General features: G+C 47.4%; 1 protein-coding gene across 1 annotated transcript; it reads right to left on the bottom strand.

Moving 5' to 3' along the window:
* On the bottom strand, positions 1 to 18369 carry LOC119106961 (muscle-specific protein 20). The gene is made up of 5 exons (XM_037230308.1): positions 18347 to 18369; positions 14590 to 14696; positions 1647 to 1751; positions 1014 to 1134; positions 1 to 520 (listed from the first exon to the last, which is right to left on the bottom strand). The coding sequence occupies exons 1-5, from the start codon at positions 18353 to 18355 to the stop codon at positions 329 to 331; spliced, it is 534 nt and encodes a 177-aa protein (XP_037086203.1). The 5' UTR covers positions 18356 to 18369; the 3' UTR covers positions 1 to 328.
* Between the last annotated feature and the right edge of the window lie 6596 nt (positions 18370 to 24965).

Raw genomic sequence — 24965 nt, 5'->3', positions numbered from 1 at the left:
ACAGCACCTACAAAGACGGCTAACGAGGAGTTCCCATTTTATTAGTGTCATTTATAGACTTTGCATCAGCAACGTGAGTAATGCATAACATTTCTTTAAAATGGTTGTTTCATACTCTAATATTGAGTCATGGTGAACGATACTGAGCGTGACTGAGGGGGAAGAGCGGAGACGTACTCTGAGTTCACCCTCGTGAAGCGGCCTTCACTGTTGTAGCGATGCATGACGTAAAATAGCGCGCGGCCGTAATTTGGGTTTGGGGCCAACTGCTGCCAGAGCCTTCTGACAGAGCGGCGGGTGTCCCAGGACAGAGTGCCGGCTAGTCCAGCTATTTTCCGATGATGATCCTGCGGGGCTTGCCGAAGCTCTGGCCGGCCTGCGAGGCGCCCTTGTTGGAGCCGGCCTGCATGCCGATGACGGTGTTGCCGGCGGCGATGGTCTCTTGGTCGAAGTGTCGCACGTTCTGCTGCGACGGCCGGGGTCCCATCAGCGGCCCACGGAACGCCGGGTCCAGGTGGGCCTGGCGGCAGACGGGCGCCGCTAACACGTGTGCGACCATACGCACAGGCAGGAGGGCAGAAAGCAGAGCTGAAGCCCAGAGAGCTACACCGACCTGCCCGCTCTATAGCTCAACTGGAGCACGGGACTGTTTGTACCTCATACGCTTCTAGTCCAGTGCTAAGGCGTATCTGTCCACTCCTCTGGTGTGCTGACGATCATGCATGATACTCCAACCAGCAATGGACGGAATACACAACAGCGACAGACCGTGGCCTGCCTGGGAGTCACGGATCAAATCTACGCACGTGCTGCGATGTCTTCCCAACATGCCTCGCAGTGGCTCGACTGGCACGTCACAGCGGCTCGACTGGCACGCCGCGCAGGCTCGACTGGCTTGTCGCACCGGCTCGCCTAGCACGCCGCGCAGGCTCGGTTGGCTGCTCTGTCTCTGTTTGTCGGTGCGCTGCTCCGGCAGTGGCCGCTGGGGTCGGGCAGCCGCGCCGCCTGCTCACCTGCCTGGCGACGGCCAGCACTGCCCGAGTCGCCGACTCGATCTTCCCTTTCTTCAGCAGGTCGGAGCCCTCGAACAGGTCCACGTCCGCGCAGCCGTATGCCTTCATGGCGTCCAGGAAGCTGGCGGCACGCCGGGCGGCGTCAGCGCCCCAGAGAGGGCGTGGGACTGGGAGGAAGGAACTAGCGTGCCGGCGTGACGCGCCGACGGCACGTGACGTGACGTGGCGTGACCGTGACCCTGACCGTGGCCGTGACGGTAACCACGACAGTCCGGTGGTGCTTGTACAGGCATTGTGGTACCACGGTGCATTGCGGTCGTGGTCCGAGTGCTGGTGTCAAAAATGTGAGCGTTCCAAAACCTGGGTATATATTTTTTAGCACACATGCGTTTAATGTCATCTTTACTCACACTTCATTACACAGTTCTGGAGTTAGAACTGCAGCCTGGACATAAGGCAATACGCACACTCTACAGTCCAATACGCTTCAGTCCACGGCAGACGGCTCATAGAAAGCCAGAGGAATCACAGAAAAAAATGGCAGGATCTTGTAACTCACATGCTTCTGTTTTAGCGTTAAGACATATTTGTCCACTATGCCGATATGCTAATGATCAGGCACAGTGCTCAAACCTGTGGATGTTGTCCATGTGGTTGAATGAAGAGCCAGCCGTATTTATCTTCTTGATGGAGCCAGGGGAGAGTTTATTCATCAGCTTGCAGAGGGCCACTCCGTCTCTGTCACAGTGCGATTTGCGTGCAGCACAGCATCTATTTTGTCTCACCGTTCAGGGTCGAATGACGCAAACTAAAAAAACAACTAAAAACAAATAAATCGCACGTGAATGGCAAAAACACACCGGCGCTGCAAAGGCTACTCAGTGGTTTGCGTTATGTAATCATTGATTGTGAAACATTTACTGAACCACAAGATGCAGCAAATGCCCAATGTTAAGGTGCCATTCAAGTAATCTTTCCAACCGATCACGTTCAGTTCCAACGTTGCATGACGTTTTGATCTGCCTCAATATATTTTTGCTAGGTGTCCGCAAGTTACGATATTACAGTCGGCTGCATGCGTCAAGCACATACGCCGATGAAGTCAAGCGTCCCCGACCTGCGACAGAACGTCACCATGCGGCGGAGCAGGCCGTGCGGCCGCGCCGTACCTGATGTACTCAGCGTAGTCGGCGCCCTGTGGCCACCTCTCGCCGGTCACCGCCTCGATCCAGTGCTGCACTTCAGCCTCCTGAGCCCGATCACGACCACTTAAGAGCTGCCGGCACCAGACCTCAGTGTTAACGCTTACGATCTGGTGTGTGCGGACGCGGTGCTGCATCTCACGCAGCAGACAGGGGCTCACACACGCATAGTTCTTGCAGGGTGCTCTCCCGGAAGGGTACCTGCACCTTCGCCTCTCTGAACAGGAAAGGGGTGGTGTCAGAAAAGAGCCATATTCGGTAATGTGCGAACTCATCTCACAACGTTAGAATTTATCACAACAATCAGTTCGAAGAATACCTTTTTCGATTATTATTTGTGGCACAACATGTTGATGCTTTGATTGTAGAAAATGGAAACCAGTAAAGCATCGACGGTATTAGGTTTCCGTGGCCAGTTGTGAACGGTGATGCCATGTAAGCCAGCGTTAAAAATGTTTGCGACGCCGTCAGCTTCAGACAGTGGGCTCAATCATCTGATAAAGTTCTCCACTTAATGGCTGGAAATGTATAGTTCGTCGTTATTGGATCGTCATCTTCGTGTCTGTTGCACGTTTCAGTTAGCCGCCCAGACATCAGCACCGACAGCTGACTGGGGACGAGACTTCTGTTTGTTTTCTTATGTCCGCCAGCGGGACCGGCGCCGCCTGGTGGCGGGAGCCGGCGGCGGGAGCCGGCGGCCGGCGCACGGCACCGACTCACCGCTAAGGCGCGTAACCCAGCTCAGGCGGGGGTCCGGCCGTCGAGGCCGGCGCCTTCGAACCTGCGCATCATGAGTCAGACGCGAGTGTGAGGTATGTGGGGCTCGCCTCAGCCGGCGGCAGGGCTGTGCGGCGACCGTCTGACCTTGCGTGAGGGGGAAGGGGCAGCGGCAGCGGCAGGATGTAGCCATGAGGGATCGGGGGCGGTCTCTTTGTTCTTTTAGCAGGATAAATGACCCGGCAGCGACGGACACTTTCGACGGTCTCGGGATTTCTCCCACAGCCGAATGGAACTAGAAAGGAGACCAATGACCTAGTGATAGATTGGGGCTCCTTATCAACGTTTTCCCTTGCGTGAGTGCTTCCAATGCCGGCCATAGGCTGTGTAATGTGTCTTTTTATTGGGGAGAGGGGAGAGGCTCTCCGTAACAGAAGGCGTCATTGTAGGAGCAGTGCGCCTCTCATAAAATTGTGCGTCCGGAACTGAACTGTGAGCATTCTAATTACGCTAGACATTGCTAGATTTACGTTATAGCTTTAAAGTGAAAGGCAATGAAAACCCACCACCACGTAATGTCTCGCGCCAAAAATAATCGTCCGGATAGCAAAGGTGTTGACGCCATGCCCGAAATTAAAGGATTACGCACGAGCACGAAATGATCGTATATCATCATGCACCCGACTTGGATCACTGATACACGCTTGTGAGTTAATCCGCATCGTACTCAACATATGAGCACCCCAAAGGGATCACAACCGTGGCAGGAACATCATGCCACCGAGCATGGTGCGTTAAAATACCTTAATATCTCAACTATGACCTTTGATGAGGGGGACTGCGACTGTGGAAGCTATCGCCCCATTCCTAGCAAAGACGGTTTTCTTTTCGGGTTTTACACGCCTGAGATCAGCGTACGAAAGTACGCCGGAAACCAATGGGCGCCCTTTATGAAGAGAGCATCTGCACCACGGTCTCGTGCAGTACAGATACTACAGTTCGAGTGTCGTTTTTCTACCAATTTAATACCAGTGACTATTCTTTAAGACTCGCAGTCCAGCTGTTATGGCGCGGAGCTAAAGTCACCGAAATTGCAGAGCTTTTTTCGACCTGTTTTCATCACACGTTCGGAAGGTGGTCGATTTGATCACCACAAAGTTTGTCTCCAACAACTTCTAAAAGGCGCGGCAAACCCGCGTCAAGCTTTGAATAGCTATAGAGAAGTTAATAACGGATATTGTGGTTTCAACAAATCAGATGCACCTTGTAAGGTCAATGACCATGATGGCAGCTCGAAGTGAGTCCGTGGTTGTCAGCGAAAGTAGTTTCTAGGGCATCGTTCAATTTCATACCTCAACAGAGTGTTGAACAATGCAATACATGCATGATAGATGTGCTAGACAATAAAACAATGGAATTTAGGATTACCATAAATTCTCTTGACCTTGTATCGGGTATGAAATCCAGAACGAGTTCAATATCAAACTGCTTTTTTATTAGGGAGCTTGGTATAGGGGAAATTTATGATCATTTAAAATTTCTTCACGATATGGACCATAAAAGACATCTTCCATGGTCTTATTATAGGTCAGAGCAGGTCACTGACCTCAATTGATCAAAATGGGCCTGTTTTTTTTGGCCATGCTGCCTAGCGTAATCCATAATGGTTGCCTGAGCTCAAAGTTATAATAATCTCATTAATTTTTGATCACCTAGGCCTTGCTAAGGTTAAACAAGATCATTGGCCTGACATTGGTACCAGTGACATTTTGCAAAGACATGTATATAAGTTGAAAACGGTTGCATAAAAAGGTCTAAGGGCGCTTTAAGCATCAATCTTGAGATTGACCATGTTCGAACCTACTTCATGAGAATATTATGACCTAAGAACCTGTGATTTTGACAAGTTCACGTATGGATCAAACCGCCCGGTGAATAGTATGTCTCCAGCCTTTGTTTATTTTTGGGGTCTTAGGGGGTCAAATTAACCTCCGAATGTGTGATATTCAACTGGCCATCCGGTCGAGTGGTAAATTCCAAGAGCTACATCAAGGCGAGATATTTGTGTTGCATTAGTACTTCGGTGGTGAATGGTTACTGCCATTACACATCCCTTTAAACAACCTTTTGTTCTCGTGCGGGAAAAGTTGCAGGAACCCAGGGTACGCGCAGGCAAGCCATCACAGAATCTGCACCGCGGCACAGTTAGCTTCTTTGCACAACATTCAATATGCTGATATGCTAAGGAGTTTGCTATCAGACAACGATTGGTTTCAAACAATAGGTAGTTGTATGTTTTTCGTTTTTCCGTATACCGTTGCAGGCCTAATGTTTAAGCTTAATTTACCTGGATACTGCCCCTGGTAAAGAATGCTTCCTAACTCGCGACCACAGTCGGGCTTTTGATGGCGGAGCGCTCGTCTCATGCCCCTCCATGTTCCGGGCCCTTTCCTCGAAATTTGGTAGTTGTTCCATAGATTCGTTTTATAATCATCACCAGCTATAAAGTTAACTTATGATTTGAAATGTCGATGTAAAATTGCTATTACGTGGTACTTGAATTATCTATTTAAATACATATTGCGCTGTAGTTTGCTGAATGTTTTAATAAAGCTGTAGCTCAACCAAAAACAGATAGCCTTGAGCACAGCCAAGGCTTTCCACGCTAAGGATGCATTTATTCAAATCATAAACCCTCATTGCTCAGTTAGTTTTACAATTTAAACTTTCGTCAACTCTTCCTTTGCAGACTTTTCGAAAGCAACGCACGCTTTTACATCTTCTGCAAAATGTAGAATATTTCCTTTTCCATTAACCAGAAAAGGATTGGAGCCAGTTATTTTTCCATAAATCGCACACAAACGTTTTCTTGTTAGTTCCCGTCTTACTCTGCTCATCGCAACCATTCATTGTGATGACAACATAGTGTTATTAAGAACGCTGAGGATGGATCGTAGCAAAACAACAGTCAAGAACAAACTCCCCTTTTAATACCCGTCGTGCACTCACCCAGGACATGTTGACCTTCGTTCGGGGGTAGTGTTGCGGCTCGCGAACTTCCAGGCCGACTGGGTCGGGGGCCGCTGCCCGGGGTCGAGTGCTGCTGGGTCTATTTGGGGTCTCGGCTCGGTATCGGCACCTTCACGTCACCCCCCGGCCGACCTAGCAACCCACCCAGTGCTCGTCCGTGGTTGGTGGTGTGCCAGTCAAGAGCATACGAGCCGAATAACTGCTTCAGCTGCAGGCATCACCGTTGCGTGGCAGGTGCACTGACGCCGCTGCTGACTGTCGACGTGTCCGCCGCAAACTAGCATCTGCTTGTGCCATAACACTGTCACCTCGCATGCCACCCGCCTGCAGACAACTTGATATTGGTCGGCTGTCGTTGAAGATGACCCGTCTTCTTTTCAACTTAGTTCATATTAAACTGAATGTGGGACTTCGGTCAGCGGCAATGCGATGCGATAGGCACATAACTGAGTCTGGAATAGAAGCCCAAGGGCTAACCAACTAGATATTTGCAAAAGAGGTCAAGTGTGTTAACATCGTGTGTTCAGACTTATTGCGCCGACATTATCGGCCTTTCTAATGCCTGAAGGTGCTGATCAAACGATATTAGCTATTAAACGTTAGTAAGGTTTCGAGCCCTCATTATCAAACTGTCCCGCCCACGGGGACAGATTGAAACGTCGATTTTTAACGTTTGCTTGGTAACGTCATTTTATAAACACGCCCTTGCATATTGCTATTTGCATATTCCATAATCCATGAGGCGGGTTCGTGAGCGTGTTTTCCAGAAATAACCGTTGCCAACTGGCTCTCAATGTTCTGCAAGGTACGATAACGCAATCAAATCATGACGCATTGAGGAGCATATTAACTACACGTAAAATTGTGGTGTATAGAGCAGTCGTTTTCACTAAAAAGGATGCCAACAAATATAAGTGAGTTTGTTTCATCATATCTGGTGCTTGTTTCAATATCTTCAAGCGCGAAACATTTCTTATAATAAACACACTGGAGGCGCACGTTTACGGAAGGCGTAGAAACTATTCTGTGAGCGCATGATGGCCTGGCAGGGGGAAGAAAAGTATTGTGCAACAAATAGCCGCCTTTAAGTGGGCATTTTATTGACAGTAAACTACAACACAAATCCCAGCCTATTAGAAGTGTTGCACATACGTGACCTTCGTCGGATACTGAACACTCAAACGTCGTCTTGGAATTTGGTGTGAGCACGACATTATTTAAGCTATGGAGGTCTCGCAGTAATACTCTGCAAGTTTTTGCAATGAATCCTGTCGCCGCAAACAAGTTTGCATCCTAATGCTCGCTACAGGCATTCAGAACATTTTGGCTCGGTTATGTTTTGGTCAGCACTTAGCATGGTAATGTATATTGGGCGGCAACGTCTGAGAACCTGAATAATTGCAATGCTCGCGATGCTCGTGTCATGCTCTCAAAGTGTCGTGTTATTCGACCTTTACACTATGAAAAATCCTGGAGCCATGAGGACATGAAATGAAATGTTACTATTTTCAGTTTCATGTCAAAAGCACATTGTTGTGAAACCTCAGAAAACTTAATAATAATGAGTCTCTCAGAATAAGAATGTCTCTGGGCCGTGCCAATACATTATCATGAAGATACAGTGCACACGTTTATCACAATTATTTCCATGTCCAACTATCATGCGAATATCATGCGAATGAGTTGCCTGACAAAACATCATAGTGCTTTTTGCACTTTCATTGTTAGATGATGACTAGAGAGAGATCTAAGTTGCCACCATGTCTGAATGCATGAGGGTTAGGATCAATAGGCGGGATGCGTGTTGACTGTCGACAGGTCTATCAAATAGCCGGTAAATTTTACCCTGAAAGCGTTCTTGTTTCATCATCACTTCTATAACAGCAAAATAGTTTACAGATACATGATGATAAAAGCTTGCTTCCAAATAACAATTTAATAGCTATTTTGATAAGACTTACAACAAGCGATAGGCTACATCTTATTTCAAACAGTTTTTTGTGTATTTCATGGTTGTACCGAATCAAGAGTTTGTCCATTTGGCAGCAATCTGGGCCATTGTCGAGATAATGTTAGCGTGAAAAGGGTTATTATATTCCTACACGAGTTCTACATGCTACGTGGTGACAAAAAAGAGACATGAAACTGATGACAGTGCGCTCAGGCATCTGGATATCAGCACTTCAGACAAAATACCTGCATTTCTTTATCCCAGGTTTGCATTTTTGCTCACATGCGTTGAGGAGGCTCGGAAGGTGTTGGAGGGGGCTGGGGACTCAAGTCAACATTGGGGGTTTGACACCTCTGAAAGGATTAATAGTAATACCTCTGGGCACTTGAACTTAAGGGAGATTCAAGGATGTTTGTAAATACTACAACGAGTTGTACGTGTAGAGGGCCGAGATTGGTTCTACATAGAAAGCAGGCAAAGTTTTTAAACGGCCCTATAAGCTGCTAAGAGCTGCCGTCTGACGACCCGGTCATTGAACTAATCAAAAAGTTACCGCGACGACGAAAATGCTCTGAAATGTGGTCAAGGACACAAATTATCCATGGATCACAAAGAGAGCTCTAAAATAGCGTGAGAAGCCAGCACCATTTCCAGGGATGCCGCATCGCAGAGAAATTACTGATAAAAAATATTCTGTTGATCGATGAAAACGTCCTCAGAACACAAAAAGAACAATTGAAGCCAAACCGCCGAACCGCCGAACGCAAAGAACGCATTTATATATTCGACCGTTTAACTGGACGCTATCAGTTATCGGACTGCGCTACCGGACGATTGGCGATAAACTGGCGTACGGCATTCCTTCTCCTGATTAAAGCTTATCTTATGATTAAAGCTAACATAATGATCAGAAACTGGTTCTGTGATTAAAAGGGAGTCCCATGATTAAAAAACGATTATGCTATTTAAAGCTAATCCTGTGATTAAACGCCAACATGACGATTAAAAGCTAATGCTATTACTTAAATCGGATAGCACGATCAAAAACCTGCAGATGGGGTCAAAGTACTCTTTCTAAACCATACTTCAGCATAGACTTATCACCACCCAGTTATCCTTACTGAGATAATTTTTCACCGGCAGTAACATGATGCGAATGCAACACGCTGTTGCCGTCAATGATATGGCCGCTTCCAACAAACCGTTTCCTCCTTGCCTGGTGATATTCGACAACTTCGAGGAAACCAAAACGATGTGGTAACGTATCCCAAGCCTAAGCTGCGCGTGAAGCTCTGTGTGAGTCGAAAGCTGTGCGTTGGTGTCATACCTTTAACCCGTTCATAGATTATTGAAAAGGGTTTTGCGCGATATTGCGCAAGAGGCGCGCGTTGATTACGGGCATAATCGCTTTTGACGGGTTTGACGCTCGTCCGATAGAAAACATCCGGTTATTTGGTATATTCGTATGCTGTGGCGATCCAGGCGTTGAATAAGTTGTTAGAACGGTTTGGCGCTGAGACAAGCATGCAAGAGTTCACCCCACGTGCCTGTATTTTCTCTCTCACTCCATGTCCATTTCTCATGTGCTAAAAAGCTGTTGCATGGAGAGGCTGAGTTTTTTTAAACTCGCAGTTGCCTTCTGAGTTTTTTTTTAACTCGCAGTTGCCTTCTTTCACGAAAATAGCCAGAAACAACACGAGTGTGACTTCCGATTACATCACCAGTTGAATCAGCCCTCTGCGTTATCGGTTTGTCGACGTGTGCCGTTCGGAGCCCAGTGACCCTGATGACTGCCTGTTCGACCGCACCTTTGTTAGCGAGTCTGCAGTCGCTGGCTGTCCTGTGCGGGCGCCCCTCTCACGGTTGAGATAGTGTTATGCTGTTTACGCCGGGGCCAGTGTGCGAGAGCCGATGCAGAACGCCACGCGTGATGCGGTAGATTTACGGTAACCTGCTGACCTATGGTAAAGCGACGGGGGCGCCGGGGAGGCCACCACTCATATTTGTTTACGTAAGGGCGGTGATAACAGCGGGTGAAAGGTACAGCCAATTATCTGTGTGACATCACCATGTCGCTCGAGTGTTCGTCCCGGTGGCTCAGTAGGTCTGAGCGCCTGTCTTCCGATCCTCACACCCGTGGCGGGATGGGTTTGAATTGCTTAGGCGTCCGCTATTTGCCCTTGCCATATTTGACCCGCGACCGACGGCGGCGATCGCGCTGAAGGTCAGGTGACGTCTGAGCGTGACGTTGATCACTTTTTGTGCAATGAGGTGGTGTCATTCTGTTTATGCGTGCATGTCTGTATGTGGTTTGCATCTCTTATCCATTTCCGTTGTTTTTTGACATGCTGTTTTATCTCTCAGACTAATGACACGTAATAGCTACGTATGTGTGTGAAGTGTCAGCTGATGTTAAATACAAATACAAATGTGGAATGAATTGTTCCGAGCATTGCGGTACGGTAAAATTTCTCTGCCGAGTTCTTCCGTTGACCTGGGATTGCGCGAACGGATGTTAGGGGTCCAGGCTCACACAACAAGCACTGCTTAGCGTGAGCCCTGATCCCATAAAGACATCCATTCAAAGGCTCAGATGAAATTTTTTTAGAAAATCGTACTAAAGGCCTAAAAAACTAAGAGGATAATTCGATCGTTTATTGGGAGGTTTTGTTTGACGGAGGAAATGTTAAGAGCAATAACAAAGCAGACAAAATATTTAAGTCATCGCCTTCCCCGAACCGAGGACCTGAGCAGAATAATCCTCATCGTTCTTAGTGGTGGGGATATGCGTTAAATGTCATTGCGATAGCGGGCTTCAATATGTTAGGGGCATAAGAGTGAGTTAAATACGTCGGTCAATAAAAGCGCGTCGTAATCCATGCTCACATGAGGTCCATCTAAAACAGAAACCAAACGTATCAAAAACGCGTGCTGAACCTTTTCAAAACAGTCCAGTCGGGCAGGCACATGTCTTCGCTAACCTACAGCACCACATTTCCAAATGAGGCAGACGCTTACTTTATACGAGCGCCGATCGTGGCCTTGGAGTCAAAATGAGGTCAGCCTGGAAAACGACATTGCGTACTCAGAATGACAAGCTCCAGCAGGCAAAAAAACGGTAAAGTTTAGAATCTTCCCGAGTTGCGAGGATCACCTTTGGCTGAAAACGCCCACATCGCGAGTATACATGTAGTGTTTTCTAAAACAGTTCCCGTCATGGCTGTCAGTTTGTATGGTTTGGTGATGCCCTGCCCCCCTCCCCCCTTTCCCCCAATGGAAAAGTTGGAAGTTGGAAAAGTTAGGAAAAGTTGGGCATGACACGTTGTGCAGTGTCCATGGAGGGAGTAGAGAGGTAACTTGACGTCGCAACCTCAAAATTATGTCATGAAATGAGGGGGCAACTTAAGGTACTGACGTTGACACATTTCGTATTCGAGGTTTTTGCCGTTTTTTTTGTGTGCCAAAGTAAGGCCAGGCGGTTTTCCCCCACAGCTCCAGCATGATATTGACGCTACCAATCCACCTGTCTCGAGTTTTTGTTTATGGCAAGCGACGTTTGGTCCCCTACCTATGGTGGGCTGCGAACCCAGCATACTTTGATTTGAAATAGAAGCCCGAAGTGCATCACGAGAAGGCATGATGAAAAACAAAGGCGGGCAACATGATTTTTGTGCGCGGCGTCGCTAGTTCAGATGATATGCATTTCAGCAAACAAATATGAACAATACGGAAATATTCAATTAGTTTCGTGCTGAACATGACTAATTGTCATCACTGCGCCCCCGCCATCCCATTATTGCAATGCACGGAAAACGGAGCCATTCTGCCTCCGTGCCTTATGAAAATAGCACGAAAGGCCTTTACCGTGTGATGCCACCACACGATTGTCGGCTCTCCCGTGACCAGGCTGACACTGTCAAGCCAGAAACCGATTGGTTCTCTTAGACGAGCCATATACAAACACCTGTTCTGGAATGCGAACCTGCCACCACGCGTTTCGCCACATCACGAATGTGGTCAGCAAAACGTCAGAGCTTTACCGTAGTTGACCCTCCGCCACGACGATTGGTGTGTCTCCCGTCATATTGTATTTTGCGAGCATTTTACGCATATGCAGCGTGCTGATACGGAAAAAGGCGATGTCTGTCGACTGTCGCTTTACTCAAAACCTTTGGCAAGAGATTTCACATGTGACGTACAAAGCAATAAAACATTGTCGCACTCGGATAAAATCATGACACCGTTCATTGGAACAATGTAGTCGTTCTCGGCGCCTCTTACGCTATTCAGTGCCGCAATGTGGAGAAGTGTGAGCTTCATGTAGAAGCCGTTTGCCGGCCACGATACCCGTCGCTCGCGAGGGGGTCCATTTGATCCCCCCTAAGATCTCGGAAACTAAAAAACTGGAGACACCAAATTTGCAGTGTGTGTTAACCTGTACGTAAACTCCCTCAGGTCAAAGTTTGAGAGCACTCGATCATGACCTTCCGGTCAAATAAGGTCAGACAATGTCAAATTTCAGGTTAGTCTCCAAAGCGCCAATAGAACCTAGATAACTGCTCTAAGCAAAAGGTCTCAAGCTCATTTAAGGTCAGTAACCTTGCTTGACGTTCTGAAGGTCATGGGGACCAAAATCATGCGAGACTGTCTTGAGTTTTGCATTTGAATAAGGCACAAAGATTACGCCTGGCAGTATGTTCTTTAAAAAATTTCGACCTGGATCATCTTGGGTCAATGACCTATTATGACCTTTAAAAAGTCAGTTGAAGACGTATGATACGGTTCCCTCCATCAATAAATTCAAAATGAGTACCGGAAAATACCCCATACAGCAAGCCCTAGAGTAATAAAACAGTTTGGTTTTGACATTGGTCTGACCTCCATTCCTGAACTAAGGCCAACTTAATTTGCTTATTCAATGCTTGTGTTGCCTAATAAAGCATCTTAAAGATGTATAGCTTCGTCAAACACTCCGTTTTTCCATCAGAATGAACGATTTCCTAGAAATTGACTTTGCTGAAAACATGGCCTGACTTTGACCTGCCATAGGTCAGTGACCCTACAAGGTACATCCAAATGTCTTACTCCAAACGATCTGCTATTCAATTATGAACAGCTATGCTAAATTTGGCACGACTACGCCACGCCGTTCGGAAACCATTCTGGAAAACTTTTGGGGAGTTAAGCTAACTCCCGACCCGAGCACGTGTTAATTTCTTAAGCTGCTTGCTACTACCATTGTGGAAAATTTTCGATTCTGGTTTAATTGAAGCTTTTAGACTGCAAGAGAGAAGTGCTCCGCTGTGTAGGGCGCAGAGTGACTCAATTTACTGGTAAGTAATCTTCTGCATTTAAGTGAAACTTATGTTGCAAGTTGATCGCTTAACACTTTGTTATGTTGATGAAGAACTAGCCCTCACAAAATTTAAGTGATGCATTCATACATTAAACGGAAATTTACGAACACCCTGGCCGCGGAACGATTTAGTAGTAAGCATCCATATGGTGGTCCTGCTAATAGCACATGTATTTTCTGCATCACAGTTACAACCAAACACATGACCGCCGTAATTCATACAGCGCATCCTAGGTATCTAAATGAAGCAGTTGGCTCTTAGCGTCAATCCAATACATATATTGGTCAATGTGAATTGTGAGTTAATTGCGTTATGAGCTAGTGAACATGGCTGAATATTGCTGAGTTTTTTTTATCTGATAGTCTTGTTGACTACAATAATGAATACCATGACGTAGTCGTTGTTGGAAAATTGTGGTACGATGTTCGATTTAAACCCAATGTTTGCAGACCGCTCGCGGGTCACGCAAAAATTGTAACTTAATAAAACAGCACTGCCTTACACGAGGTGATTTATCTTATGTCCATGGATAAAGAAGTGAGAAGGCCATGTAAGTTAGTTGAATGGCTCGGCCTCCAAGCTCACATCTAGATGCAATACGGAAGGCAATACGCACAGTCCACAGTCCAATACGCTTCAGCCCACGGCAGACAGCTCATAGAAAGCCAGAGGAATCACAGAAAAATGTCAGGATTTTGTGGCTCACGTGCTTCTAGTCTAGCGCTAAGACATATTTGTCCACTATGCTAACGGTATGCTAGTGGTCAGGCACAATGCTCAAACCTGTGGATGTTGTCCATTTGGTTGAATGAAGAGCCAGCCGTATTTATCTTCTTGATGCAGCCAGGGGAGAGTTTATTCATGAGCTTGCAGAGGGCCACTCCTTCTCTGTCACAGGGAGATTTGAGTGTAGCACGGCATCTATTTTGTCTCACCGTTCAGGTTCGAATGACGCAAACTAAAAAACAACTAAAAACAAATAAATCGCACGTGAATGCCAAAAGCACAGCGACACTGCAAAGGCTACTCAGTGGTTTGCTTCCTGAAATCATTGATTGTGAAACATTTACTGAACCATAAGGTGCAGCAAATGCCCGATGTTTAGTTGCCATTCAAGTAATCTTTCCGACCGATCACGTTCAGTTCCAACGTTGCATGACGTTTTGATCTGCCTCAGTATGTTTTTGCTAGCTGTCCGCAATTCACGACATTACATTCGGCTGCAAGTGTCAAGCACATACGCGGATGTAAGTCAAGCGTCCCCGAGCTGCGACAGAACGTCACCAGGCGGCGAGGCGGGCCGCGCGGGCGCGCCGGACCTGAGGTACTCGGCGTAGTCGGCGCCCTCTGGCCACCTCTCGCCGGTCACCGCCTCAATCCAGTGCTGCACTTCAGCCTCCTGAGCCCGATCACGACCACTGTAGAGCTGCCGGCACCAGACCTCCGTGTTAACGCTTGCGATCTGGTGTGTGCGGACGCGGTGCTGCATCTCACGCAGCCGATAGGGGCTCACACACGGAATGGTACTTACAGGGTGCTCTCCCGGAAGGGTACCTGCACCTTCGCCTCTCTGAAGAGGAAAGGGGTGGTGTCAGAAAGGAGCCAGATGCGGTAATTCGCCAACTCATCTCACAACGTTAGAATTTATCACAAGCGTCAGTCCCAATAAAACCTTTGTCGATTATTTTTTGTGGCACAACATGTTGATGCTTTGTAGAAAATGAAAACCAGTAAAACATCAACGGTATTAGGTTTCCGTGGCCAATTGTGAACGGTGATGCCATATAAGCCAGCGTTAAAGATGTTTGCGACGCGTTCAGCTTCAGACAAAGGGCTCAATCATCTGATAAACCTCTCCATTTAATTGCTGGAAATGTATCGTTCGGCCTTATTGGATCGTTCTCTTCCTGTCTTTTACGCATTTCAGACAGCCGCCCAGACATCAACACCGGCAATTGACTGGCGACGAGACTCCCGTTTGTTTTCCGATGTCCGCCAGCGGGACCGGCGCCGCCTGGTGGCGGGAGCCGGCGGCGGGAACTGGCGGCCGGCCGCACAGCACCGACTCACCGCTAAGGCGCGTGACCCAGATGTGGCGGGTGTCTGGCCGTCGGGCCCGCCGCCTTCAAACCTGCGCATCGTGACTCAGAAGCGAGTGTGAGGTATGTGGGACTCGCCTCAGCCGGCGCCAGGGCTGTGCGGCGACCGTCTGATCTTGCGTGAGGGGGACGGGGCAGGGGCAGGAAGTAGCCATTAGGGATCGGGGGCGGACTCCTTGTTCTTTTAGCAGGATAAATGATCCGGCAGCGACAGACACTTTCGTCCGTCTTGAGATTTCTGCCACAGCCGAATGGAGCAAAAAAGGAGACCAATTTCCTAGTGATAGATTGGGGCTCCTCATCAACTCTTTCTGTTTCGTTAGTGCTTCCAATGTAGGCCATAGGCTGTGTAATGTGTCTTTTTATTGGGGAGAGGGGAGAGGCTCTCCGTAACAAAAGGCGTCATTGTAGGAGCAGTGCGCCTCTCATAAAACTGTGCGTCTGGAATTGAACTGTGAGCAATTTAGTTACGCTAGACATTGCTAGATAAACGTCATCGCTTAAAAGTGAAAGGCAGTGAAAATCCACCACCACCTAATGCCTCGGGCCAAAAATCATCCGTCTGGATAGCAAAGGTATTGACGCCATGTCGGAAACCAAAGTATTACACACGAGCACGGAATTATCGTATATTATCATGCACCCGCAATGGATCACCGACACACGCTTGTAAGTTAATCCGCATCGTACTAAACATCTGAGCACCCCAAATGGTTCACAACCGTCGCAGGAACATCATGCCACCGGGCATGGTGCGTTAAAATACCTTAATATCTCAACTATGACCTTTGATGAGGCAGACTGCGACTGTGGAAGCTATTGCCCCATTCCTGGCAAAGACGGTTCCGTTATCGGGTTTTACACGCCTGAGATCAGCGTACGAAAGTACGCCGACATCCAATGGGCGCCCTTTATGAAGAGAGCATCTGTGCCACGGTCTCGTTTAGTACAGATACTGCAGTTTGAGTGTCGTTTTTTCTAACAATTGAATACCAGAGACGATTCTTTAAGACTCGCTGTCCAGCTGTTATGGCGCGGAGCTAAAGTCACCGAAATTGCAGAGCTTTTCTCCGACCTGCTTTCATCACACGTCCGGAAAGTGGTCGATTTGATCCCTATAATGTTTTTCTGCAACAACTTGTAAAAGGCGCGGCAAAGCCGCGTCAAGCTTTGTATAGCTATAGGCAAGTTAATCACGGATATTATGGTTTCAACAAATCAGATGCACCTTGTACGGTCAATGACCATAGTGGCAGATCAAAGTGAGTCGTTGGCTGTGAGCGAAAGCAGTTTCTAGGGCATCGTTCAATTTGATACCACAAAGGAGTGTTCAACAATGTAATACATATCTCGTAGATGTGCTAGACAATAAAATACTTCAAGTTAGGGTTACCATCAATTCTCTTTACCTTGTGTCGATTATGAAGCTCAGAACGAGGTCAAGATCCAACTGTTTTTTTTTTACTACAGAGCTTGGTTAAGGGAAAATTCGTGATGATCATTTAAAATTTCTTCACAATATGCACCATAAAAGACATCTTCCATGGTCTTCTTATAGCTCAGAGTAGGTCACTGGCCTCAAATGATCAAGATGGGTCTGTTTTTAGGGCATGCTGCCTAGTGTAATCGTTACCGGTTGCCTGAATTCAAACATAATAATAATCTCATTAATGTTTGATCATCTAGGCCTTTCTAAGGTTAAACAAGATCATTGGCCTGAAATTGGCAAAGGTGACATTTTGCTACGCCATGTATAGAAGTTCAAAGAGGTTACATAAACAGGTCTAAGGGCGCTTTAAGCACCAATCTTGAGTTCGACCTTGTTCGACCCTATTTGATGAGAATATTATGACCTAAGAACCTGTAATTTTGGCAAGTTCACATATGAATCAAAACGCCCTGTGAAATTGATGTCTCCAGCCTTTTTATTTTTGGGGGTCTTAGGGGGTTAATTAACTTTCGAGTGTGTGGTACTCAACTGGCCATCCGGTCGAGTGGTAAATTTCTAATATCTACATCAAGGCGAGGTATTGTTTTGCATTAGTATTTCGGCGGTGAATGGTTACTGCCATTACACATCCCTTTAAACCACCTTTTGTTCTCGCGTGGGAAAAGTTGCAGGGGCCCAGGGTTCGCGCAGGCAAGCCACCACAGAATCTGCACCGCGGCACAGTTAACTTCTTTGCGCGAAATTCAATATGCCGATATGATAAGGAGTTTGCTATCCAACAACGATTGGATTCAAACAACAGGTAGTTCTGTGCTTTTCGTTTTTCCGTCCACCGTTGCAGGCCTAATGTTTAAGCTTAATTTACCTGAATACTGCCCCTGGTAAAGAATGCTTCCTAACATGCGACCACAGTCGGTCTTTTGATGGCGGAGCGCTCGTCTCATGCCCCTCCATCTTCCGCGTCCATTCCTCGAAATTTGGCAGTTGTTCCATAGATGCGTTTCATAATCCTCACCAGCTATATGATTAACTGATGATTTGAAATGTCGATGTAAAATTGCTATTACGTGGCACTTGAATTATCTGTTTAAATGTATATTGCGCTGCAATTTGCTGAATATTTTAATAAAGTTGTACCTCAACCAAAGATAGATAGCCTTGAGCTCAACCGAGACTTTCCACGCTGACAATACATTTAGTCGAGTCATAACATCCTCATTGCCTAGTTAGTTTTATAATTTAAACTTCATAAACTCTTCCCTTGCAGACTTTTTGAAAGCAACGCACGCTCATACGTCTTTGGCAAAATGTAGAAGGTTTCCTTTTCTATTAACCAGAAGATGATTGGAGCCAGTTATTTTTCGATAAATCGCACAAAAACGTTTTCTTGTTAGCTCTCGTCTTACTCTGTTCATCGCAAGCATTCATTGTGATAACAACATAGTGTTAATAGGTACGCTGGGGATGGATCGTAACAAAACAACAGTCAAGAACAAACTCCCCTTTTAACACCCGTCATGCACTCACCCAGGGCATGTTGACCTTCGTTCGGGGTACGGTCCCGGCTCGCGAACTTCCAGGCCGACGGCGTCGGGGGCCGCTGCCAGGAGTCGAGTCCTGCTGGGTCTATTTCGGGCCTTGGCTCGGTATCGGCACCTTCACGTCACCCCCCGGCCGACCTAGCAACCCACCCAGTGCTCGTCCGTGGTTGGTGGTGTGCCAGTCAAGAGCATACGAGCCGAATAACTGCTTCAGCTGCAGGCATCACCGTTGCGTGGCAGGTGCACTGACGCCGCTGCTGACTGTCGAGGTGTCCGCCGCAAACTAGCATCTGCTTGTGCCATTACACTGTCACCTCGCATGCCACCCGCCTGCAGACAACTTGATATTGGTCGGCTGTCGTTGAAGATGACCCGTCTTCTTTTCAACTTAGTTCATATTAAACTGAATGTGGGACTTCGGTCGGCGGCAATGCGATGCGATCGGCATATAACTGAGTCTTGAATAGAAGCCCGAGGGCAAACCAACTAGATATACGGAAAAGAGGTTAAGTATGTTGACGTTGTGTGTTCAGACTTATTGCGTTGACAGTTATTGACCTTTCTTAGACCTGAAAATGCTGATTAAGCGATATTAGCTATTAAACATTAGTAAGGTTTCGAGCCCTCATTATCAAACTGTCCCGCCCACAGGGACAGATTGAAACGTCGATTTTTAACGTTTGCTTGATAACGTCATTTTATAAATACGCCCTTGCATATTGCTAATTGCATATTCCATAATCCATGAGGCGGGTTCGTGGGCGTGTTTTCCAGAAAAAACCGTTGCCAACTGGCTCTCAATGTTCTGCAAGGTACGATAACGCAATCAAATCATGACGCATTGAGGAGCATATTAACTACACGTAAAATTGTGGTGTATAGAGCAGTCTTTTTCACTTAAAAGGATACCAATAGCTATAAGTGAGTTTGTTTCATCATATCTGACGCTTGTTTCAATATCTTCAAATGTGAAACATCTCTTATAATGAACCCCCCGGGGGCGCACGTTTACGGAACGCGTAGAAACCAATCGGTGAACGCATGATGTCCTGGCAGGGGTAAGAAAAGTACTGTGCAGCAAATAGCAGCTTTTAAGTGACCATTTTATTGACAGTAATATACAACACAAATCCTATTGAGTGGCGACGAGACTTCTGTTTGGTTTCCGATGTCCGCCAGCGGGACCGGCGCCGCCTGGCGGCGGGAGCCGGCGGCGGGAACTGGCGGCCGGCCGCACAGCGCCGACTCACCGCTGAGGCGTGTGACCCAGATGTGGCGGGTGTCTGGCCGTCGAGGCCGCCGCCTTCAAACCTGCGCATCGTGACTCAGACGCGAGTGTGAGGTATGTGGGACTCGCCTCAGCCGGCGCCAGGGCTGTGCGGCGACCGTCTGGCCTTGCGGGAGGGGGACGGGGCAGGGGCAGGAAGTAGCCATTAGGGATCGGGGGCGGTCTCGTTGTTCTTTTAGCAGGATAAATGATCCGGCAGCGACGGACACTTTCCTCAGTCTTGAGATTTATCCCACAGCCCAATGGAACTAGAAAGGTGACCAATGACCTAGTGATAGATTGGGGCTCCTCATCTACTCTTTCCGTTTCGTGAGTGCTTCCAATGCCGGCCATAGGCTGTGTAATGTGTCATTTTATTGGGGAGAGGGGATAGGCTTTCCGTAACAGAGGGCGTCATTGTAGGAGCAGTGCGCCTCTCATAAAATCGTGCGTCTGGAATTGAGCTGTGAACATTCTAGTTACGCTAGACATTACTAGATTCATGTTATCGCTTAAAGTTGAAAGGCAATGAAAACACACCACCGCCTAATGCCTCGCGCCAAAAATAATCCGTCTGGATAGCAAAGGCATTGACGCCATGCCCGAAACTAAAGGATTACGCACGAGCACGAAATGATCGTATATCACCATGCACCCGACTTGAATCACTGATACACGCTTGTAAGTTAATCCGCATCGTACTTAACATCTGAACACCCCAAATGGTTCACAACCGTGGGAAGGAACATCACGCCACCAAGCATGGTGCGTGAAAAGACCTTAATATCTCAACTATGATCTTTTGATGAGGGAGACTGCGACTAGTGGAAACTATTGCCCCCTTCATAGCAAAGACGGTTCTCTTATCGGGTTTTACACGCCTGAGATCAGGTTACGAAAGTACGCCGAGAACCAATAGGCGCTCTTTTATGAAGAGAGCACCTGCACCACTTTCTGGTTCAGTGCAGATACTACAGTGCGAGTGTTGTGTTTTTTTCCATTTTAATATCAGTGACGATTCTTCAAGACTCGTGGTCCAGCTGTTATGGCGCGCAGCTAAAGTCACCGATATTGCAGGTTTTTTCCGACTTGCTTTCATTACACGTTCGGAAGGTGGTCGATTTGATTCCCGTAGTGTTTTTCTCCAACAATTTCTAAAAGGCGCAACAAAGCCGCGTCAAGCTTTGATAGCTATAGGCAAGGAAATAACGGTGGTTTCAGTAATTGTGGTAATTGTTCAGTAATTGTGTAAAAAAAAAAATTAAAAAAAGTAATTGTGGTTTCAACAAATCAGATGCACCTTGCAAGGTGAATGACCATGATGGCAGGTCAAAGTGAGTCCGTGGCTGTGAGCGATAGTAGTCTCTAGGGCATCGTTCATTTTGATACCATAACGGAGTGTTCAATAATGCAATACATCTCTGGTAGGTGTGCTAGACAATGAAACAACTGAGTTTGGGATTACCACCAATTATCTTGACCTTGTGTCGGGTATGATGGTCAGAACGAGGTCAACATCAAACTGCTTTTTTACTACAGAGCCTGGTTAAGGAGAATTTCATGATGATCATTTACAATTTCTTTATAATATGGACCATAAAAGACATCTTCCATGGTCTTCTTATAGGTCAGAGTAGGTCACTGACCTCAAATGGTCAAGATCGGCCTGTTTTCTAGGGCCATGCTGGCTAGCAGAATCCTTAACAGGTGCCTGAATTGAAAAATGATAATAATCTTGTTAATTTTTGATCACCTGGGCCTTGCTGAGGTTAAACAAGATCATTGGCCTGAAATTTTCACTAGCGACATTTTGCAATGACATGTATAGAAGTTCAAAGCTTGGTTAAGGGGACTGACTGTCGATATGCCCCACCACCCGGCCTCGGCGACGACCGTCCGGAGAAGGGCGCCACCACGCTTGTCTTGCCCTGCAGCCCTGATACCGCGCGTGCCGCGCCGGGCAGCGCGAGCGGCCGCAGGCCGGTCATGATCAAGGTCATGGCAGTCACCATGGCTGGGTTGCGGGGTGAGGCCTCCCCTAGTTCGGCCAGCGTGTCGACAGGGCCGATGGGCTGGAGCATCACTACGGGACAGCACCGGTGACGATGGCGCAGGCCCTAATCCAGGTGGTGGCTGCGGTGCTGGTCCCGCAGCCGTTACGAGTAAGCCAATACCAGGAGCACCAGATGCCTGGCGAGATCGCGGCGCATCTCAGTCGCGGCAGAAATAGCACTGTTCCGGCGCTCGCCCACTCCGACTGGCCACAGAATCCACGACACTGACGTGTCACGTAGACGATCACTCTCACACAACAGTCGTCGATAAGCACGCATGGCAGGCAAAGTGCGGCGAGGCGGGGAGGAGCGGAGCTCTCAGCGCTGCGGCCAACCGCGGGCGCGGCGTGCGGCAACTGTTACTGGGGTTGGTTCTGCTGTTATGGTGTGTTGTATGAAAACCCAAGACAGCTCAATATTCTCTGACGTCGCGGAGCCCTGGATACCGCCGAACGCCAAGAACGCACTTATACCTTCGACCGTTTAACTGGAAGCTATCAGTTATCGGACTGCACTACCGGACGATTGGTGATAAACTGGCGTACGGCATGTCTTCTTCTGATTAAAGGTTATCTTATGATTAAAAGCTAATATCATGATCAAAAACTAGTTCTGTGATTTAAAGGTAGTCCCGAGATTAAAAAACGATTATGTGATTAAGAGCTAATCACGTGATCACACGCAAACATGACGATTAAAAGCTAATGTTATTACTCAGATAAGATATTATGACCAAAAACCTGCAGATGGAGTCAAAGTACTCTTTCTATGCCATACTTAAGCATAGACTTATCGCCACCATGTTATCCTAACTGAGATAATTTTGCACCGGCAGTAACTTGATACGAATGTAACACACTGCTGCCGTCCATGATATGGCCGCTTCGAGCAAACCGTTTCCTCCTTGCCTGGGGATATTTGACGTCTTAGAGGGAAGCAAAACGATGTGGTAACGTATCCCAAGCCCAAACTACGCGTGATGCTCTGTGTGAGTCGAAAGCGGTGCGTTGGCCTCATACCTTTGACCCGTTCATAGATTATTGAAAAGGGTTTTGCGCGATATTGCGCAAAAGGCGCGCGTTGATGACGGGCATGATCGTTATCGACAGGTTTGACGCTTGTACGATAGAAAACATGCGGTTATTTGGTATATTCGTATGCCGTAGCGATCCAGGCGCTGAATAAGTTGTTAGAGTGCCTTGGCGCTGAGACAAGCATGCACGAGTTCACCCCACGTGTCTGTACTTTCTCTCACACTCCATGTCCATTTCTCATGTCATAAAAAACTGCTGCATGGAGAGGCTGAGTTTTTTTAAAACTCGCAGCTGCCTTCTTTTACGAAAATAGCCAGAAACAACACGAGTGTGACTTCCGATTACATCACCAGTTGAATCGGCCCTCTGCGTTGTCGGTTTGTCGACGCGCGCCGTTCGGAGCCCAGTGACCCTGATGGCTGCCTGTTCGACCGCACCTTTGTTAGCGAGTCTGCGGTCGCTGGCTGTCCTGTGCGGGCGCCCCTCTCACGGTTGAGATAGTGTTATGCTGTTTACGCCGGGGCCAGTGTGCGAGAGCCGATGCAGAACGCCACATGTGATGCGGTAGATTTACGGTAACCTGCTGACCTATGGAAGAGTGACGGGGTGCCGCGCAGGCCACCACTCATATTTCTTTACGTAAGGGCGGTGATAACAGCGGGTGAAAGGTATAATAAATTAGGTCTGTGACATCACCAAGTCGTTCGAATTTTTCGTCCCGGTGGCTCAGTAGGTCTGAGCGCCTGTCTTCCGATCCACACACCCGTGGCGGGATGGGTTTGAATCGCTTAGGTGTCTGCAATTCGCTATTTCCATATCTGGCCTCCGGCCGACGGCAGGGGTCACGCTGAAGGTCAGGTGACGTCTAAGGGTGACGTCCATCCTTTTTTGTGCAATGAGTTTGCGTCATTCTGTTTATGCGTGCATCTCTGTATGTGGTTTGCATCTCTTATGGATTTCCGTTGTTTTTTGACATGCTGTTTTATCTCTCGGACTAATGACACGTAATAGCTACGTATGTATGTGGAGTGTCAGCTGATGTTAAATACAAATACAAATGCGGAATGAATTGTGCTGAGCATTGCGGCATGTTAAAATTTATCTACCGAGTTCTTCCGTTGACCTGAGACTGTGCGAACGGATGTTAGGGGTCAAGGCTCACACAGCAAGCACAGCTTAGCGTGAGCCCTGATCCCATAAAGCCATCCATTCAAAGGTTCGGATTAAATCTTTTTAGGAAATGGTAGTAAAGGCCTAAAAAACTAAGAGGATAATTGGACCGTTTATTCGGAGGTTTTGTTTGACGGAGGAAATGTTAACAGCAATAACAAAGCAGACAAAATATTCAAACCATCGCCTTCCCCAAACCGAGGACCTCAGCAGAATAACCCTCATAGCTCTGAGTGGTTGGGATATACGTTCAATGTTAATGCGATAGCGGTCTTCAATATGTTAGGGGGATAAGAATGAGTTAAATACGTCGGTCAAAAAAAGTGCGTCGTAATCCATGCTCACATGAGGTCCATCTAAAACAGAAACCAAACGTATCAAAAACGCGTGCTGAACCTTTTCAAAACAGTCCAGTCGGGCAGGCACATGTCTTCGCTAACCTACAGCACCACATTTCCAAATTAGGCAGACGCTTACATTATACGAGCGCCGATCGTGGCCTTGGAGTCAAAATGAGGTCAACCTGGGAACCGGCATTGCGTACTCGGAATGACAAACTCCAGCAGGCAGAAAAACAGTAAAGTCTATAATCTTCCCGAATTGCGAGGACCAGCTTTGGCTGAAAACGCCCACATCGTGAGTATAGGTGTAGCGTTTTCTAAAACAGTTCCCGTCATGGCTGTCGAGTTGTATGGTTTGGTGATGCCCTGCCCCCCCCCCCCCCCTCCATGTTGTGAGCCTTCCAATGTTGGCTTGGCGCCTCCCCCAACATTTTTGACTGAATTATTAGAAAAGTTTTAGAAAAAGTTGGGCATGACACGTAGTGCAGTTGCCATGGAGGGAGAAGTGGGGCAACTTGACCCCGCAACCTCAAAATTATTTCATGAAATGGGCGGGCAAGTTAAGGTACCTGGCGTTGAAACATTTCGTATTTGAGGTTTGTGCTGTTTTTTTTTCTTTTTGTTTGCCAAACGTAAGGCCAGGCGGTTTTCCCCCACAGCTCCAATATGATATTGACGCTACCAATGCACCCGTCACGAGTTTTTGTTTATGCCAAGCGACATTTGTTCCCCTACCCAT

The sequence above is a fragment of the Pollicipes pollicipes genome, unplaced genomic scaffold, assembly GCF_011947565.3.
Source record: "Pollicipes pollicipes isolate AB1234 unplaced genomic scaffold, Ppol_2.1 Scaffold_2555;HRSCAF=2994_pilon_pilon_pilon, whole genome shotgun sequence".
Lineage (NCBI taxonomy): Eukaryota > Metazoa > Arthropoda > Thecostraca > Pollicipedomorpha > Pollicipedidae > Pollicipes > Pollicipes pollicipes.
Note: the sequence above shows the minus strand (reverse complement) of the source record. Positions and strands in the feature narration are given on the sequence as shown.

Coding starts and splice junctions, on each gene's coding strand:
- LOC119106961 (XM_037230308.1), bottom strand. Junction 1,135..1,646: donor CACATGGACAACATCCACAG/GTTTGAGCACTG, acceptor GCGTGCCGCCAG/CTTCCTGGACGCCATGAAGG. Junction 521..1,013: donor TGCTGGCCGTCGCCAGGCAG/GTGAGCAGGCGG, acceptor GTCTGCCGCCAG/GCCCACCTGGACCCGGCGTT.